Source organism: Lucilia cuprina, chromosome 4 (genome assembly GCF_022045245.1).
Source record: "Lucilia cuprina isolate Lc7/37 chromosome 4, ASM2204524v1, whole genome shotgun sequence".
Lineage (NCBI taxonomy): Eukaryota > Metazoa > Arthropoda > Insecta > Diptera > Calliphoridae > Lucilia > Lucilia cuprina.
Genome location: NC_060952.1, coordinates 1,041,453 through 1,060,631, shown reverse-complemented (window position 1 = coordinate 1,060,631; position 19,179 = coordinate 1,041,453). Strand labels below are relative to the sequence as shown.

The 19,179-nt window shown below is 28.8% G+C and overlaps 1 protein-coding gene across 1 annotated transcript; it reads left to right on the top strand.

Moving 5' to 3' along the window:
* Positions 1–10,726: 10,726 nt before the first annotated feature.
* Positions 10,727–17,298, top strand: LOC111690879 (zinc finger protein 800). Its single transcript, XM_046949039.1, has 5 exons — positions 10,727–10,847; positions 10,914–11,194; positions 11,336–11,479; positions 13,039–13,691; positions 15,017–17,298. The coding sequence occupies exons 2-5, from the start codon at positions 11,024–11,026 to the stop codon at positions 17,076–17,078; spliced, it is 3,030 nt and encodes a 1,009-aa protein (XP_046804995.1). The 5' UTR covers positions 10,727–10,847; positions 10,914–11,023; the 3' UTR covers positions 17,079–17,298.
* Positions 17,299–19,179: the final 1,881 nt, after the last annotated feature.

Below are 19,179 nucleotides of genomic sequence, written 5' to 3'. Positions count from 1 at the left end.
ACATTAGTTTTGATATTAAAATTTGAGTTTGATACAACCCTCGACCATTCGTTCAATTTTATAGCCGCAAAAACTTTCCTCTTCTATTCTTTCACTTTGGCACTCGAATCCCATATACTTCTGCTTTTCTTTTTTTAATATTAATTCTAATACTAAACTAATAATGATGAGATCATGAAGATGATGATGAATAAAAATAATAACAATATTCAATTATGCTGATAATTAAACTAAATCGTATATATATATTTAATTTTATAGGTTAGACAATTAAATAACAATTTAAACCAAACAAACTCCATTCAAAATACCAAAAAAGTTTAAAAATCAAAACCTACGAAAGAAACATTACAAAAATATAAAGAAAACAAACAGCACTTCTTGTCGTGTCTGATATTCTCAATGAAAGGTTTGAACGAATGAGATATGCTCTCTCCTATCTAAGTCTCTCTGAAAGAATTACATATTACTTTTTTAATTTTCCTTCATTTAATTATAAAAAACATACAATTATATTTTAGTTTAACAATTTAACATTTAAAAAGATGCTTAGTATTTAATGTAAGTCCTAGTTATAATTCAATTTAATATTTAATAATTTAATTAATAATACCTTATAAATAAGAAAACTTTAAACATTTACATTAAGAAACAATAAATACAATACATACTACACCTAAAATTATGCTACTAAAATAAAAATAAAAAATAAAGAACAATGTAAGTGAGTGTGTGTGTGTATAATTTTGACTCTGTTGTTTAAATTAAATTATTGATATTTTAATTGTATGCTAAATCAAAATTATTTAAAATAATATTATAAATGTATGTATGTACAAAAAGTAGATTTTCAAAATACACAAAACACACAACACCCACCAATATAAAGAAAAAAACAAAAAAGTTTTAAATCATTTTAATTTAAAATGTATATGTTTCAATTACAAGAAGGTAACATAAAGATACTAGAAGACGGCCAGTAACAAACCAACTAACTGCCTTTTAAAATTTTCAATTGTACAAATTCTATAAAAAAGGTTAAAAATACAGTTTATAAAAATTGATTGGATTGTCATTGGCTGTCCTCTTTAGGCTTGAGTTTAGTTAAATTGATTATAAAGCTTTAATTATGTTTGTTCTAAAATGATCACAGTGTTGAAAAATAACCTTTTTTATTGTCTAATGAGTAGTAGTAACAGTAGTATCAGCGGCAGTAGTTGAAATATACAATCATATAAAAGAAATCGAATAAAAAAATAATGCTTTTGAAATCATAAAACCTACAACCAAACAAAAAAGTTTTGAACTTTGCTAAATAAGAAGCTTTAAATAACCAAATAGCAAAATATAAAAAGGAAAGAATATCTTATAAAACCGTAGTCAGTAGTTACACGTTAAAAAAACACACAAACAAATTGCTAAAAGTAAAACCAAGTTTATTTTAAATTGAAATATTTAAATAAAATGTATTTACAATATATATATATACATGCATAAGTACTATATACATGACATATGTAGATACATACAAACATAGATAGATTAACGTGTAACTAGTGCCTTACTAAAGTTTAACTCATTACCTTAATTAAGAGTACACTGTAAAAAACAAATTTAGATTCATATACTTACTATAATTATTAATATACATACATTTACACATAAGAGCATAAACTTTATTTAAAATTATAACTAAAACCAAATATTACAATTGAATGAAACTCAGAAATACAAAAAATAAGAAATAAACAATAAATAATAAACTCTAAAGAAAATATTTAATATTTTAATACATCTAAGAAATCAAGTGCTTTTTTATTTAATAAATTGTATTGTACTTTATTTTATGTATTTATACTATTAACATACATACATACATATTTACGCAGTTCTATTTTAGTTACTTTCAATGCATACCTACAAGTCATAAAGTTTTTATATTACAATTATATTTTTCATTGCCCTTCTAAATGAAGATTATTTTAACTGAAATATTGTACCTAACTAATTTAATATTTTCATTTGTATTTCCATTGTTTTAATCTACTCCGTAGAATTGTAGAGTTAATTGTCATTGACTCCACATTTGCGTAATCTCATTTGGGAGTAATAGTAAACAATAGATCTCTATAAGAATGAAATATTAACTAAACAATATCCCCCTTATTCATAAACAGCACTTTATTTTATAAAAAGTTTATAAAACATAATTTCAATACGAAATTTGATTTATGAATCGTTTATAAAATAAAAATTTGTTTGTGAATATGGGGGTATATGTATAGAAAAGACAATAAGAGTCTGACTATCTAAAGCGTACATATTGTTATTATTCTGTAAATTAAATTAACATTCGTATACATATGCATCCATGTATACATACATTAATACATACATACATACATACATGTAATAAATGTTTATTTTTCTATACAATATTAAGAAAATTCAAAAATAATTAAAATTCATCAAAATAAAGTAATACATATATTATATACTACTTATACTACTATTCAAATAAAAAAGAAAACAAAAAATGTACCACTGTAGGCAGGCCATCCACATGCAATATTAAATGAAATACATAATAATGAATGTCACGCTTTAAAGCCAATAAAAGAGATTTTTTTTAAACTCATAACAAATTTTACTTTATTAAAGGGAAATATTAAACAGGTAAGAAATATTATATCGCAGCTCCATTCTAGCAATAACAATAGAAATAAAAACTAAGTGTTTTGGTAAGTACCTCAGTGAAAAAACAACAAATTAGTTTAATATTAGAAAAAATATAAGTAAACAGAATACGTACAACTATATTTATATGTATATAAATAACGAGAGTAATTAAAAGTATAAATCCTTTATCCATTTTTAAAAAAACCTATTTTAAGATTAAAAAACTTCTAAAATTTTTAAACTTTCTGAAAATACTTTCAGACTTTCTGAAAATACTTTCAGACTTTCTGAAAAAACTTACTTACAGCAAAAAAAAGTGTGGAAAAGATGTAGTATTTTCATCACAACAAGTAACCCAAAGTGCTTCAAATTCCGGTGAAAACACTATGAATTTTACATTAGCATGTCATTGGAGGGATGTTGTTCATTTTTTGAAGTATTTAACTAGTTCTAATCCTATATTATGAAGCAGTAAAAATTCTTTGTTTGGATATATTATATGTAGTGATTTTTCTACATCTCTATCTCTGTTTCAATAGGGTTCTCATTTGCTTTATAAAAGCAACAAGTAGCAAAGTATAGTCGGGCATGGCCGACCATATAATACCCTACACCATGACTATATTTTAATTTTTTTAATAAAGAATCTTTTATGTTGATATCATAACCATTCCAAAATTATTTAAGCAAATATTAAGCAAAAATGTCTAAATGTGAGTCTTTTATAGGTCATATTGGGCCGATCCTCGGTAAATTTGGGAAAAGGATATATTTTTAAATACAGTTAATTTTGTTGAGTTTCATTGCGATACAAATGGTTACACGTCAATTTTAGACGTTTAAGACATTTTTTGAAGGGGGGTTTGTATGGGAGCTAGGGTCAAATAAGGGCCGATCCTTACGAAAATCTGCAGTGTCATTGTATACTTATATAAGTCTTATTTGTGCCAATTTTTAGAGAGATAAAATAATATTTGACGTATATTATGGCATAAAAAGTTCACATCGGGGAGGTACGGTTGTATGGGGGCTAGGTGAAATAATGGACCAGATTCCAACATTTTCAATAGGCTTCGTCCCTGTGCCAAAATAATATGCTTGGTCCTAATTTCATCAAATTATCTTGAAAATTGCGGCCCTGTACCTTGCGCACAAGGTTTACATGGACAGCCAGCCAGCCGGACAGACGGACGGACGGACATGTCTTAATCGACTCAAAAAATGATTCTGAATCGATCGGTATACTTTAAGGTGGGTATTGGACCAATATTTTTGTATGTTACAAACTTCAGCACAAACTTTATAATACCCTCCCCACAATAGTGGTGTAGGGTATAAAAATCGCATTTTTTAGATGCGATAGCGTGTAATAAGCTGATGCCTAAAAAATTTATACAAGTTTATATAAAAAAGTTTTTTTTTTCTTAAAAAACATAATTTATTTTTTTTGTTTTAAATATAAGTTTTCATTAATTTTCTTATTACATTACAAACTGCCTTTTTCTTTTTTATAAAACATGCATAGTTTTGTCTGTACTCAAAGTTACAAATTTATTAACATAGAAAAGCTCAAAGAAAACAATCTACTAAAAAAAAACAATTGCACAAAGTAAAGATACTGAATCCCTGCCACAAATATAATCGACCAATTTAAGAGATGAAATGTGATCACCAAAGAACAAGACACAAAAACAAATATCTAAAACCATAGCTCCACATTCAATTATTGCAATCGGAAGTAAGTACAACAACAATTGTAAAGTAAGGACAAAAAATCAAGATAAAAAACCTACAAGAAAAAACCATTTATAAAATATTAAAATTAGTATGCGCTTAAAGCTCTAACACAACTCGAAATATCACTTAAAATATGCTCTTATGGGTAAAAATATGCGGTAAACAAATCAAAGTCAAAATTAAATTATTTGAAATCATGGCGCACCATGTGGACAATATATTTCTATAATTTCTATAATAATACTATATTATCACTATATTTTAGCGATCTAGGAATTTTTTTTAGCAATCGTCGCATAATTGAAATTTCATACCAAGTTGTTTATTGTTGTTTTAACTAATGATCCAAACAAATGTCCAAAGTTGTACAAAAGTTGTAGCATAGGATTTTTTGTGGTCATACGTTTTAAAACTATTCGTCCCTGATTTGAATATTTGTACTATGTGGTTTTCAACAGTTTTTAGAATAACAAAAGAATAAAAACACTTTAATTTAGCTGTTTTTTTAGTTTTATGGCGATTTTTAAACTTTCTGAAAATACTTTCAGACTTTCTGAAAATACTTTCAGACTTTCTGAAAAAACTTACTTACAGCAAAAAAAAGTGTGGAAAAGATGTAGTATTTTCATCACAACAAGTAACCCAAAGTGCTTCAAATTCCGGTGAAAACACTATGAATTTTACATTAGCATGTCATTGGAGGGATGTTGTTCATTTTTTGAAGTATTTAACTAGTTCTAATCCTATATTATGAAGCAGTAAAAATTCTTTGTTTGGATATATTATATGTAGTGATTTTTCTACATCTCTATCTCTGTTTCAATAGGGTTCTCATTTGCTTTATAAAAGCAACAAGTAGCAAAGTATAGTCGGGCATGGCCGACCATATAATACCCTACACCATGACTATATTTTAATTTTTTTAATAAAGAATCTTTTATGTTGAATATTACCATAATTCCAAAATATTTAAGCAAATATTAAGCAAAAATGTCTAAATGAGTCTTTATATAGGTCATATATGGGCCGATCCTCGGTAAATTTGGGAAAAGGATATATTTTTAAATAACAGTTAATTTTGTTGAGTTTCATTGCGATACAAATGGTTACAAGTCAATTTTAGACGTTTAAGACATTTTTTGAAGGGGGGTTTGTATGGGAGCTAGGGTCAAATAGGGCCGATCCTTACGAAAATCTGCAGTGTCATTTATACTTATATAAGACTTATTTGTGCCAATTTTTAGAGAGATAAATAATATTTGACGTAATTATGGCATAAAAAGTTCAAATCGGGAGGTACGGTTGTATGGGGGCTAGGTGAAATAATGGACCGATTCCAACCATTTTCAATAGGCTTCGTCCCTGTGCCAAAAAATATGCTTGGTCCTAATTTCATCAAATTATCTTGAAAATTGCGGCCTGTACCTTGCGCACAAGGTTTACATGGACAGCCAGCCAGCCGGACAGACGGACGGACGGACATGTCTTAATCGACTCAAAAAATGATTCTGAATCGATCGGTATACTTTAAGGTGGGTATTGGACCAATATTTTTGTATGTTACAAACATCAGCACAAAACTTATAATACCCTCCCCACAATAGTGGTGTAGGGTATAAAAATCGCATTTTTTAGATGCGATTAGCGTGTAAACAGCTGATGCCAAAAAAATTTATACAAGTTTATTAAAAAAAGTTTTTTAAAAAACATTAAATATATTTTTTTTGTTTTAAATATAAGTTTTCATTAATTTTCTTATTACATTTACAACTGCCTTTTTCTTTTTTATAAAACATGCATAGTTTTGTCTTGTACTCAAAGTTACAAATTTATTAACATAGAAAAGCTCAAAGAAAACAATCTACTAAAAAAAACAATTGCACCAAAGTAAAGATACTGAATCCCTGCCACAAATATAATCGACCAATTTAAGAGATAGAAATGTGATCACCAAAGAACAAGAACAAAAACAAATATCTAAAACCAAGCTCCACATTCAAATATTGCAATCGGAAGTAAGTACAACAACAATTGTAAAGTAAGACAAAAAATCAAGATAAAAAACCTACAAGAAAAAACCATTTATAAAATATTAAAATAGTATGCGCTTAAAGCTCTAAACAACTCGAAATATCACTTAAATATGCTCTTATGGGTAAAAATATGCGGTAACAAATCAAAGTCAAAATTAAATTATTTGAAATCATGGCGCACCATGTGGACAATATATTTCTATAATTTCTATAATAATACTATATTATCACTATATTTTAGCGATCTAGGAATTTTTTTTAGCAATCGTCGCATAATTGAAATTTCATACCAAGTTGTTTATTGTTGTTTTAACTAATGATCCAAACAAATGTCCAAAGTTGTACAAAAGTTGTAGCATAGGATTTTTTGTGGTCATACGTTTTAAAACTATTCGTCCCTGATTTGAATATTTGTACTATGTGGTTTTCAACAGTTTTTAGAATAACAAAAGAATAAAAACACTTTAATTTAGCTGTTTTTTTAGTTTTATGGCGATGCTTTAGGAAAATATGTCTTCTGGCGGATTCGATAACTACAGTGGGACCTCGATTTTCCGTAATGGTCGGAGCCGTAAGCATTATGTATAATCGGTTTTCCCGGTTAATTGAGTGCCAACTTTTTCTACTTTTTAATAGATATGTTTATTAATAAAGAAATGAATATGTACATATTTATATAAAAATGAAATAATTCAAGGATTTTATATTCATAAATGATTCAAAACTATAACAAAAATTGTCAGATAACAGTAAACAGTAGATAAGGATTTTATGTTATACTAGCTATACCCAGTGTGCTTCGCTACCCTCATCGTAATGGAATAAAATAAATATCATTATTGGAAATGTATATATATTATATATATATATATATATATATATATATATATATATATATATATATATATCTGCAATATCAAAAATTCCCCTTTTAGAGAACTCTTTAAGTTTGATATTATGATTCTAGTCTCAATATTACAGAAAATTAGAAAAAAGAGTTGAAGAACGAAAAAGTACCAGACAGTGCCTTTTTATATATTTTCATTAAATCAGGATGACGCATGTTTAATTTTCAACCAGAAACCAAAAAAATCGCATAAAGATTTTTATACAATCAGGAAGCTACATGTCCAATTTAATATTTTAGGTTCAATATTATAGAAAATTCGAAAAGTATTAGTAAAAGAACATAAAAGTACCAGAGTATGCTTTTTCAATTTTCGTTCAATTGGGATACTGCGTGTTTAATTTTATGTTTATATATTCAATATTTTAGAAAGCTCTAAAAGTACCAGTACCAGTGAAGTACGAAAAAGTACCAAAGGACCTACTTTATTCAATTTCATGTTCCTAAGTTCAATATTATAGAAAATTCAAAAAGTACCAGAAAATATTCCAGTTAAAATTTTCATTTACTCAAGTCCCTGATTGCTTTTAAAGATTCTAATTAACTCCGGGCTCCACATGCTTAATTTCATGTTTCTAGGATCAATATTATAAAAAACACAAAAAGTATCTTTTGAAGAACGAAAAAGTACCCTTTATAGGTTCTCACTTAATCCAGGCTCTAAACGCTTAATTTCATGTTTCTAGGTTCAATATTATAGAAAATTCAAAATGTACCTTTTAAAGAACGGAAAAGTACCAAAAAGTCCCCTTTTATAGGTCCTCACTTAATCCGGGCTCTATATGCTTAATTTCACGTTTCTAGGTTCAATATTATACAAAAATCCAAAAAGTACCTTTTGAAGAACGAAAAGGTTTCAAAAAGTCCCCTTTTATATGTTCTCACTTAATCCATACTCTACATACTTAATTTCATGTTTCTAGGTTCAATATTATAAAAAATTCAAAAAGTACCTTTTGATGAACGAAAAGTCCTTTTTTATAGATTCTCATTTACTCCAGGCTCTACATGCTTAATATCATGTTTCTAGGTTAAATTTTATAGAAAACTCATAAAATACCTTTTGTAGAACGAAACCGTACCAAAAAGTCTTCTTCTATAGATTCTCATTTACTCCGGGCTCTACATGCTTAATTTCATGTTTCTAGGTTCAATATTATACAAAAATCCAAAAAGTACCTTTTGAAGAACGAAAAAGTACCAAAAGTCCCCTTTTATAGGTTCTCACTTAATCCATCCTCTACATACTTAATTTCATGTTTCTATGTTTAATATTATAGGAAATTAAAAAAGTACCTTTTGAAGAACGAAAAAGTACCAAAAAGTCCCCTTTTATAGATTCTCATTTACTCCGGGCTCTACATACTTAATTTCATGTTTCTAGGTTCAATATTATAGGAAATTCAAAAAGTACCTTTTGAAGAACGAAAAAGTACCAAAAAGTCCCCTTTTATAGATTCTCATTTACTCCGGGCTCTACATGCTTAATTTCATTAACGAAATAAAAATTCTATTCCAAAATGTTGCAACATCGTAGTGGGAGCCCGTTATTACGTATTTATATGTATAAGTTAATAAACCAAAATCAATGTTTTATGAAAAAAGTACCAAAAATAGGTACAATTTTCACCCCTTTAAACATCCGAATAACCAAAAGGTACTAAATTTATATTTTTATTTTTTCGTCAAGTTATGAAGGAGTCAAAAATATTGTTTGAATGTTCACTGGTTTAAAAGATACATGGGGTGCAAAAAAGTACCAAAATACAGTTTTTACCCGTTTATTCCCTAAAGGGCCCGAAAATGAAAAAAGTAGCAGACACCTGTCCGCTTATTTTTTAAATGAACGACGATAAGCTTTAAACTATTTTTGTATCTTTTCTAGTTTAGAAGATATGAGGTTACCGATTTTACCCGTTTTTACCCTTTTTTACCCCCTAAACATTCGAATTTCCAAAAATCCCGTCTTAGTGGATCTATTTGGTGGGAGACCAACCCCCTGTCCAAATTTCAGCTCTTTAGCTTTAGCCGTTTAGGCTGTGCGATGATGAATCAGTCAGTCAGTAACGTTAGAATTTTATATATATAGATAATTTCTAAAAATAATCGTTTAATATTGTTTGTCTCTTATTTTGCAATTTAGGATTTTCGTTTAACGGGAATTACCCTTTTTGATTTGTTTTAATTGTTCATGATTGTAAAAAAAATAACAGAATTTTGCTTATAATTACGAAAAATTTAAGTCAATCCAAATTAAAGTTAAGTCGATGCAAAGAATGTATTTTTCCATCACGGATAATTGTTGTTGCCGGATAATCGAATCACGGATAATCAAGGTCCTACTGTAATATATTTAATACATATTTTGAAAAATAGCGCAATTCAAAAAAACTCAAAAGAATTCTTTCTAAACATGGTTTAAGAGACTTTATGTGGTATAATTGACCAATTAGCACTGCATCCATAACTTCGCGATATTTACCAATGTAATCTTAATAATTAAGAAATCAAATTGTGTATGAAAATTTTATTTATAATCATTTATTATAAGTTTATAAATAAGACCGTAGTTATTTAAACACTGATTGTCCAAAGCTCTCATATAAGTGATCTTTAACTAAAACATTAATCATAGGTTTTAATTTAAAACATATTAATTAAATACCTATGTAAATTGTGATGAACGGTCGTTATAAGAACTATTTCCAATATAGAGCTCCACGGTATAGGGCAAAATATATGTGTTAACATTTATATTCAAATATTTTAAGTTTACAAGGGTTCCCCCGTAAAGATATTAATCACTTATATCAGGATTATTACTCACATTTTCCATACAAAATTCATAAAATAAACCATCAATAACATTGCAGCTAATATTTTATCCTGTCGGTTAAAGCACTACAGACTTTAAGAACTTAAAAATATTGGAGTAATGTGTTACAGATTCCTTACTTTTAATAATTGAATAAAGCAACCACTTACCAGCTTTCAAAACTCTTTTATGTTCATTGAAAAAATTTCCTTGTTCGACACGCTTACAACGCAAACAATTGTGTTTATCCTTTTGAGCTGTAGGGACATCGTTCACTCACATTTACATTTTTATTATAAAATAGAACGGTCACAAAAAATTGTACAACACTTTTATTTCTTTATGATACACAATTAAATATGTACAAATTTGTGAGAATTTTGTAATATATAAATATTAAGCACTTTTTAAGTTTAAAATTAATTTTCCCACCAAGAAGTAGTTTTGCTCTTGCATATTTTCCGTAAAATTTTTTTTCTGACATTTTCTTTTAAATTATTTTCGTAGGAATGTCATCTCCAATTAGAGTATGAACACAAAGTTAAGTAACAGTAATATTAACGCCGTCATCAAAAAATTTTCGGTTGACTCGGAATTAATTGCTTGTGAAAAGATAAATTTAATTATTTTTTTCTTTAATTTAAATTTCAATTTTGTTGTTCTTTGTCAGTTTATGGTAGTTGAAGCAAATAAACATAAAATATATTGAACGCTTTAAGAAAATAAGTATCATTTATTTTAGAATTATAAATGAAAGTATTAGAGAAAATACAAGTGCAAATTCTCGAGGAAAACGCTTGCCATAAGAATTCAATCCAGTTAGAGGCGTACGTGATATAAACAATATACACCATGGTGGATACCAAATGCAATTTTCTTAACAGTAAATATAAAAAGTCAGAATGTAGTGCATCCAATACGGATGTTCTCAATGAGGACGAAAGTTTACTTAGACAACCACTTCGCACATCATGTACAGGTTTTTGGGAAGCAAAAAAGGCTTACGAAAACGGTACAGAAGAGGTAAGCAGACAAAATATACCATAATTAAATTGTACATATAATTCAAATGCATACAGACAATCTCTGTATTGGGTCTATTACATTTTTTAACAAAACTAGTAAAGAAAATGGAAATGATCTAAATTATTGTTGAAATTGCAGGTACGACGTCTACTGATACAAGAATGCTCTCTCATCTACGAGTGCAATATGTGTCGCAATATGTTTCGTAGTTTGGCAAATTTTATTAGTCACAAACGCAGCTATTGCAAATTGACTTCGAAAGATAATTTCCACTCCTTTACGGTAAGTTTTTTTCTGAATATATTTTTGTACCTAAATGTGAAGTCCTCGGTCAGTATATGTTGCATGCGAAATTTAAAGTATCCCATCTATTTAAAGTATCCAAGCTAGTTTGGAATTATTTGTTAAAAATTTTTTTTGAAACAAAATATCCAATATGGGGTATCATTTATGAAGTATTAATATTATCCATATCTTAATTATGCTCATAATTGTCATATTGCAAAATATTTAAAATTGTAAGGGTTTTCTCTAATAAAAAAATGTATGTATAGTTTTGCGCCCACTAGACTTGGCTTCAAAAAAACCTTTCAAATTATACCACATATTCTAGATTTAGTTTAAGAAATACTGTACAATATCCCAGCAAAATCTTTACTTACTCGGGAAGTAGGCAAGTAATATTGGAGAAAAGTGTAAGTAGTTACTTTTTGGGTGAATAACTACTAATTTTTGTTTGATGATGACCAAAAAATAACTGGTTGAAATCTCATTACCCGACTTTTCCGAATTTAAAACTAGTTTTACAATTATTTTTTCACTTACTCAATGCCCCATTAAAAAATAATTTTATAATTTTATTAGCAATTGCAAATATCAACATTTCTAGAAAAAAAATCCAAAAACTACTACGGTTTAGAAACACTATCTAATTCCTACTTGGACATACGCTATAGAATTGATATAGACTATAAATTCTATTAAAAAAATAATTTATGTTATGGATAACGACTACTCATTACCTACAATACTCCTTACCAAAATGTGAAAATATTTAACTGGGATATAAACAAAAATAATTAATAAACTAGACCATTGATAGACTAGAAATATTTTGGGAACCATTATAAAACAAAACAAAGATTTTTTGAAGCTGGGTAAAATATTAAATCGATATTTTTTGAAAACTGTTCAGTTCACGAATGGACAACACTATGACCAAAATATTTTGGGTAACATATTACATAACAGCGAATATTTTGAGGGGGTAACTCCAGTACCATTTTTGTGAGTTGATGTAATATACATGAGTATGTAAGTTTAAAACAATCTAGAATCAAAAAATTTTGGCAGAAGATGTCTTTTTGGTAATTAAGAAGGAATTTTTATAAATTTTAATATTTGGGGATAAGAAGGTAAAAACGGTTAAAACAGGGTTTAATTATTATCTTACACAATATTTAAATAAATCTTTATATACTCCTAAAAAGAGCAGATGGGTGTCTGGCACTTTTTCGAAGTACGTTCTTTTAAGGTGCCTTTTATAACTTTTTAACTTATAAACATATTAATAGACTTGTAGAAAAGAAAGTCAATTTTTTTTATCCCAATCTTTACAAAATAAGAAAAATATTGTTAATTTAATCACTTAAAATAAGCTTTTGGTGTGTTATTTTTAAACTAAGGACCAAATGATGGTAAATAGTACTTTAAATTCAAATTTTTTTATGTTCTATAATTCGCTGTTGTGTGGCCGAGTTATTTTCAGTCTCTGATATAAATTAATGCTATTTATTAAATTGAAATTTGAAGTTATATATATGTACATATTTTACCTTTAGGATCGAAATTCCAGTGTGCTCATTCAAACAGTTGAACGTTCGGAACCATGGCTAGTTAAAAGCCGCAGCACAGGTTCATCACCAATTCCAAGCTCTAAAACTTCAAATCGTGATTTGAGTACAGTAATTGAACGTTTGAAGCGTGTAGAGGTCTCTCCTGAATGCAGTAAAAATAACATTTTATCAATGGAACACATAATAAATCCATCACCGCCAGAGCCTAAAGCTCCCGATCCAGTCTTAGAACTGGAACGTGTGTCGACAACAGCTCACGCAGTATATCAGACTTTAAAAATGCAGAATGATTCTGATAGTATCAAAACAGAATTAGATGAAGTACACAACCTTTTATCAAATCAAAAGACTATGATCGGCTCCGATGGCAAAGTTATAATTAGTCCAACTTTAATAACTTATACTGCAAAAAGCGGAAATGATAGCAATGGACTAAATGAAATTAATTACAAAGTCACAACAGTATTGGGAGGTATTTCTTGCGAAATATGCAAAATGACCTTTCAGACGGAGAAGACACTAAAAATCCACGTCCAAAAGAAGCATACATCGTCAACTTATGTATTTCAGTGTCCGACATGCTCAATGACATTTTTACAACCCGCTGCTGTTATACGTCATTTGGCCAATGAACACAAGTAAGTACATATTGTTTAGTTTTAAGATAAAAATGTACTAGTCTAGTATGACAACATTTCAAATTCATCAATAAACATCAGTATATCTAAAAAAACATATCAGTTGGAGTTCCGAATATTGTCAGAGCTTATTTAGTGTCAATAGTATTATTTACGACAAAAAGTGGACGTACTAGCAGTAGGGAGCACGACAACTTTTAAATGAATTAATTACAAAAACTAATTTATTTTGGGAAACTAGTAAAACTAGATTCTTAAAATTTTGCATCAAGAACTTTAATATTTTATTTATTTATAAGAAATAAGTGTCTTTTTTTATGAGGTTGTCATACTAATTGAGATCATTTAGTATGAAATTATAATTTAAAATTCTGCAACAATGAATTTTACAACAATGCATAAAGCTTTACTATAAATATGAATATACAGATATAATAATTTATTTTATTTCAATTCAGGTAATAATAAGAAGCCATATATGGCCAAACACATTATTACAGAGCTTACATCTAAAAAATTAAAAATTTACCATTTAATTACTAAAAATAAGTAAATGTATGAAAGGAGATTATTAAATCTGCTGAATTACATAAGGGGTTACTTACATGTTCTCTAATATTAACATTGAAAACGAAACGCGCTATTGTATTGAATATCTTTTCAAGTCTATTTAAATTAATGCCTGATATTATTTCCTTATCCTATCCTTACGCCTGACATGTATCCGAATTTTATAACCGACAAAGTGTATAAATAATGCTGTCCTGCAAACGTGCAATATGACTACCATAATCTAATTTATCATCAATAATTATTTTTAAACAACGTAGTTGGTCAACACATGTTATACTGCAGTTATTTATTTGAATATTAAGGTTATGGTTAGAAGTATTACCAAAAATAATATACTTGGTCTTTGACGGATTAATGGTAAAACCATTCCTTATCAATTGGTATCAACTTCTAAGACATCTAAAAATTGCCTTTCATTCCCTAATATAATTTGCACATTATCTGCGGAAACATACATCGTGCACATGTGTAAATCATTTACTTTTTCTTTAAGGTCATCAAGATAAAAAATGAAAATAAGTGGGCCAATGACTGAGCCCAGTGGCACACCTAAGTTCATATCACATGTACTAGGTATACTACAATCAATACCAACAAACTGAGAACGCTCTGACAAATATGAATATATAAGTTTGCACGCGTGCCTAGAGAATTTAAATTTAACGTGAAGTCTTTTCGCGACTCCACCACAGTCAATAATTATTTAATTAATAATTATCAAAAAATTCTTAACTTTTTCTTATTTATTGTAGAAAACCAATGCGAAGAATACGCAAAATGCGCGATACTATTCTTAAGAAACGTATTCAAATTGGAGATGTTCAAGTGAAAGGACCAAGTCGTGAAGTGAAACGTCTTAAGATAAATAATACCAAAGACAATGATGTATCTAATATACTAAATCAACAAAATGGAAAAACTGTCACATCATGTTTGTATTGTTTGAAGAAATTCGAGAGAAGAGCTGCATTGACAACTCATCTTTCAAACTGTTTAGCTCGGAAGACATCATTAAATAAGGCAGAAATATCAAAGAAACTCAATCCTTTAGATGGACAAATCAATAAAGAAAAACTACAAAAAGAAGAAATCTCAAATCAACTTTTAGAATCTAATAATCAAAATGATAAAACCATGAGTGAAGGACAAACCGAAGCTAAAGTTAACATAAACATTAAACAAGAGCCTCTGGTAAATGAAAACTCGTCTGTCAATGCAACAAATATAAATGAATTATTTGAAAATTTGGAGAATCAAACATTTGGCAATGGTCTACGTACTGTTTCTTTGGAAAAGTTGGAAATGCTGGTAGATGCGAAATGTAACGATAACACAAATCCAGAAGAATGTATTAATGGTTCTTACCAAGCTCTTTGCTCTTACAGCGAACAAAATAATGAAAAATCAGTGAAGACAAATAAAGCTATCAATAGTGGAAATGTTATAAAAAAGGAGAAAACAAAACGTTTTCGCATTATATCAGCTTCAAAGCAATTAACTTGTCGTTGCAAAATATGCAATAAACAATTTAATGCCCTGAGTAATCTTAGACGACACATCTCAATGTTTCACTACAGATCGAGGCGATTTGGCTGCAGTTTATGCGACTATCGTGCCTTTAGACGTTATGATATAGTAAATCATTTGACGTTTGTTCATAAAATGACAGAAGAGCGCGAAACTATGGCTGTGGAATATGTAACGGTTCATGAGATAAAATATTCAAAAGACGACGTTGAGGGTGATATTGTCTTAGTTAATGATGAGGCTACTGCATCTGAGCAGAATAAAATACAAGATCAGGGACAAGTAGTACCTCACGAAAATGCCGTAAGGACATACGTAAAGCGGGAAAAACGTAAGAACATTTATTTACAGCCAAACAAAGTTCTAGTACAGCCAAACAAAGTAGATTCCATTGTAACCAAAGATGTATCTCACGTAAAAGTAGTTCGCAGACGAATGAAAAAATGTCAGGACCAACAAGTTGAGGGTAAAAAGAGACCCATTCGAAATCGCATAAAAACTGTCAACAAGGACTTTGTATATGATCTCCTCACAGTTAAAGAAGAGCCTAAACAACCGCCACGTGTAGCTTTCAAGCGTCGTAATACGATGTGTATCGATCAAAACAACACAGCAAATGTTCACCTTACACCACCTCCCATAAAAGTAACACCATACAGATTGAGAACTGAGCCATTAATACCGTTAGATAAAAGTGCTGTAAAAGGTGTTGCAGCCAGTGTATGTCGTAATGTAATCCATGAGGGTCTAGCTGCTTCCTCAACTTTGCCCGAATTGCCAGCGGAGCGACCACAAATGCGTCCTCGCCTCATATCATCTTCACGTAGTGACTCTAATAGTGTACCCATTATTGAAACAACTGAACTGGAAGCCGCTCGTTTAAAATCCACATTATTTGATGACTCTTTTTTAGAAAAGTTTGCAAAGAAATCAAACCCCTCGTTTAGAATGAAGCCATTGTTGGCACAACAACATAGTCCACTCAACTCAATACTTCAAAAGTTCGATGCATCTCAACAAAATATTATGCAAAGAACAGATAATATAAATTTCCTTAAGCCGACGGAAAAGACCAACATCTCTCCACCAAATTTCACTCTATGTTCACTGCAATCTTTAACGCAAACAACTCTGAAAGAAAGAGATGTAACACCAAATGGAAAACAAGTTATGGAAACATCTTCGCCACCTGCCACTCCAAAAAAACGTATTACTCTAATGCAACGTCTTGCAGAAAACAGAGCCAAACGAAGAGACAGTGTCATTCGTACCGCTTTAGAAAATTAATTTTAAGTTTTTAGTTAAGCCAATAAGTGACATTCTGGGTTTTTAAAAAACTTTATTTAATTCCATTAACAAATATTCATAACCATTTGATACAATTTCCAATACAGGAAATCAGTACATATAAAAACACTCCTTTAAATACTATCTAATATGTTAGGAAAGACTGAACGTCTTTCTGTTGTATTATTTTAAAAATAAATTGTATTTGCATTAAGCTAAACACATTAAAAACCTTTTGCAAAATTTTACAATAAGTAATGTACCGCAGTAAATATTTTTTTTATTTTAAAAAAGCGTACAGATTATTAAGTTTTAAATGTAAATTTATAACCAAGAAGTTTCGATTTTACCATAATTAAAATTTCGAACGTATTTCATATAATTTTGTTTCACATACAATTATTTTAATACAATTTCAGCTTGAAAATGTGGGAACTCCGAAACCAAAGAGGGTATCTAAACAGTTTATTGAAAGATGTAAAATTTTTTTGTATGAATATGAATGTGCATAATTTATTTAAACAAATTTTGCAATCACAATTAATATTGGCGTACATTTTACGAAATACTTAATGATTGTGCAAATCAAAATTAATGTGTAAAATGACGTTTTTAATATGTATGAATTTTTATTTTTAATCTTTGTCGGTAAAAATGTATTTAAAAAATTATTGTGATTAATTAATTAATTAATTAATTAATTAATATATTACACATACACATATTTAGTTACACTCTACCATTTTATTATATATAAAAAAATTACTTAAAAAGTAAATAAAATAATAAGAATACAAATATTTATGAAAACAAATTTAGTTTTTCAGCTAAACTACTAAACGATATTGAATTTTAAAATAAAAAATTGGTACAAGTTAAAGGAATTAATTAATATCTCTTTTGAAATGTATATAGTTTTTTTTTTTAAGTTTGTCCGACATGTATTTTTAAAAACTAAAAATAGCACTTTACATATGGAAAGTTCGACATGATTGTATGTGACGTATTGCGTCATTCTGTTTCATTCACAGAATATTATATTTACAAAAGGAATCATCCCATTTGGAAACTTGTTTTCCAAAATATGAAAAAGTACATGTAATATTTACGAAAATCTGCGAATTTTGTGTATCTTTTAATACACACCATCGAAAAAATGGGGCTTTTACAGGTTTTGTCATTCCGTTTGTAACACATGGAAATATACACAAAAACGTTCACATTAAATTCTAAGACGATATAGCCGTGTCCATTCGTCTGTATGTTGAAATCACGATAGAGATCCCACGGGAGGAGAAATGTTGCAGAAATATTCTTTATTGGTTTTTATTCTATTTAGTGAGGATCGGTCCATAATTGACCATACGCCCATACAAGGTCCCCTTCAAAAATTTACTTTAACGCTTCTATTGGCTAAAAAATGGGAAAATGACACTAATTTCTGGCCTAAAAATTCGAGTATAGCTATGAATTTCGGTTTAAGTGAGTTTCCTACAAGCCAAAACCTCTCTACCATTTTTATAGGATTGGAAAATATATGAGCGTTCCAAATGAAAAAACGCACACTTTTTTTTATCTGGTACAATGAACCAGTACCAACAAATTAACTTGTAACAGCCATACATTCTGCCTAATAATGAAGTTTATTGAGAATTGTTGAAATCGGTCCATTATTTTTACAAAAATAATACAGAAATTATAAACATATTACTACTATTAAATATATGAACCATCGAGGTTGACCGATACAACACTTTATGGCGCACCCTATTATATGTCATGTCATGTCTAGTATATGATATGTCCTATTTATTTTTTAAGACCATATCCTTGATAATAATTTCACTCAACATTTATATAAGATCAGATCACTATTTATAAAGGTATAATTAAAGATCCACCAGATTGACCATTTCTCAAAAATGTTCAACAGTCTCCGTCTTAAGTGCTACCTACAGAGACTGAAAATAACGGGTCCACTTCGTTTTTATACGGTTAATTGCTGTAATCACCATTTATAATAGTGTTTTTGTAGTATACCACTGAGAGTAACCTTTATGTTAGATTTTTTTGATAAGTGATTGAGATAAACCGAAAAAAA

Excerpts from the sequence above, each read along its gene's own strand:
- LOC111690879 (XM_046949039.1), top strand. The coding sequence starts at position 11,024 with ATGGTGGATACCAAATGCAATTTTCTTAACAGTAAATATAAAAAGTCA. Across the intron at positions 11,195-11,335 it reads ACGAAAACGGTACAGAAGAG|GTACGACGTCTACTGATACA; the intron begins GTAAGCAGACAA and ends TTGAAATTGCAG. Across the intron at positions 11,480-13,038 it reads ATAATTTCCACTCCTTTACG|GATCGAAATTCCAGTGTGCT; the intron begins GTAAGTTTTTTT and ends TTTTACCTTTAG.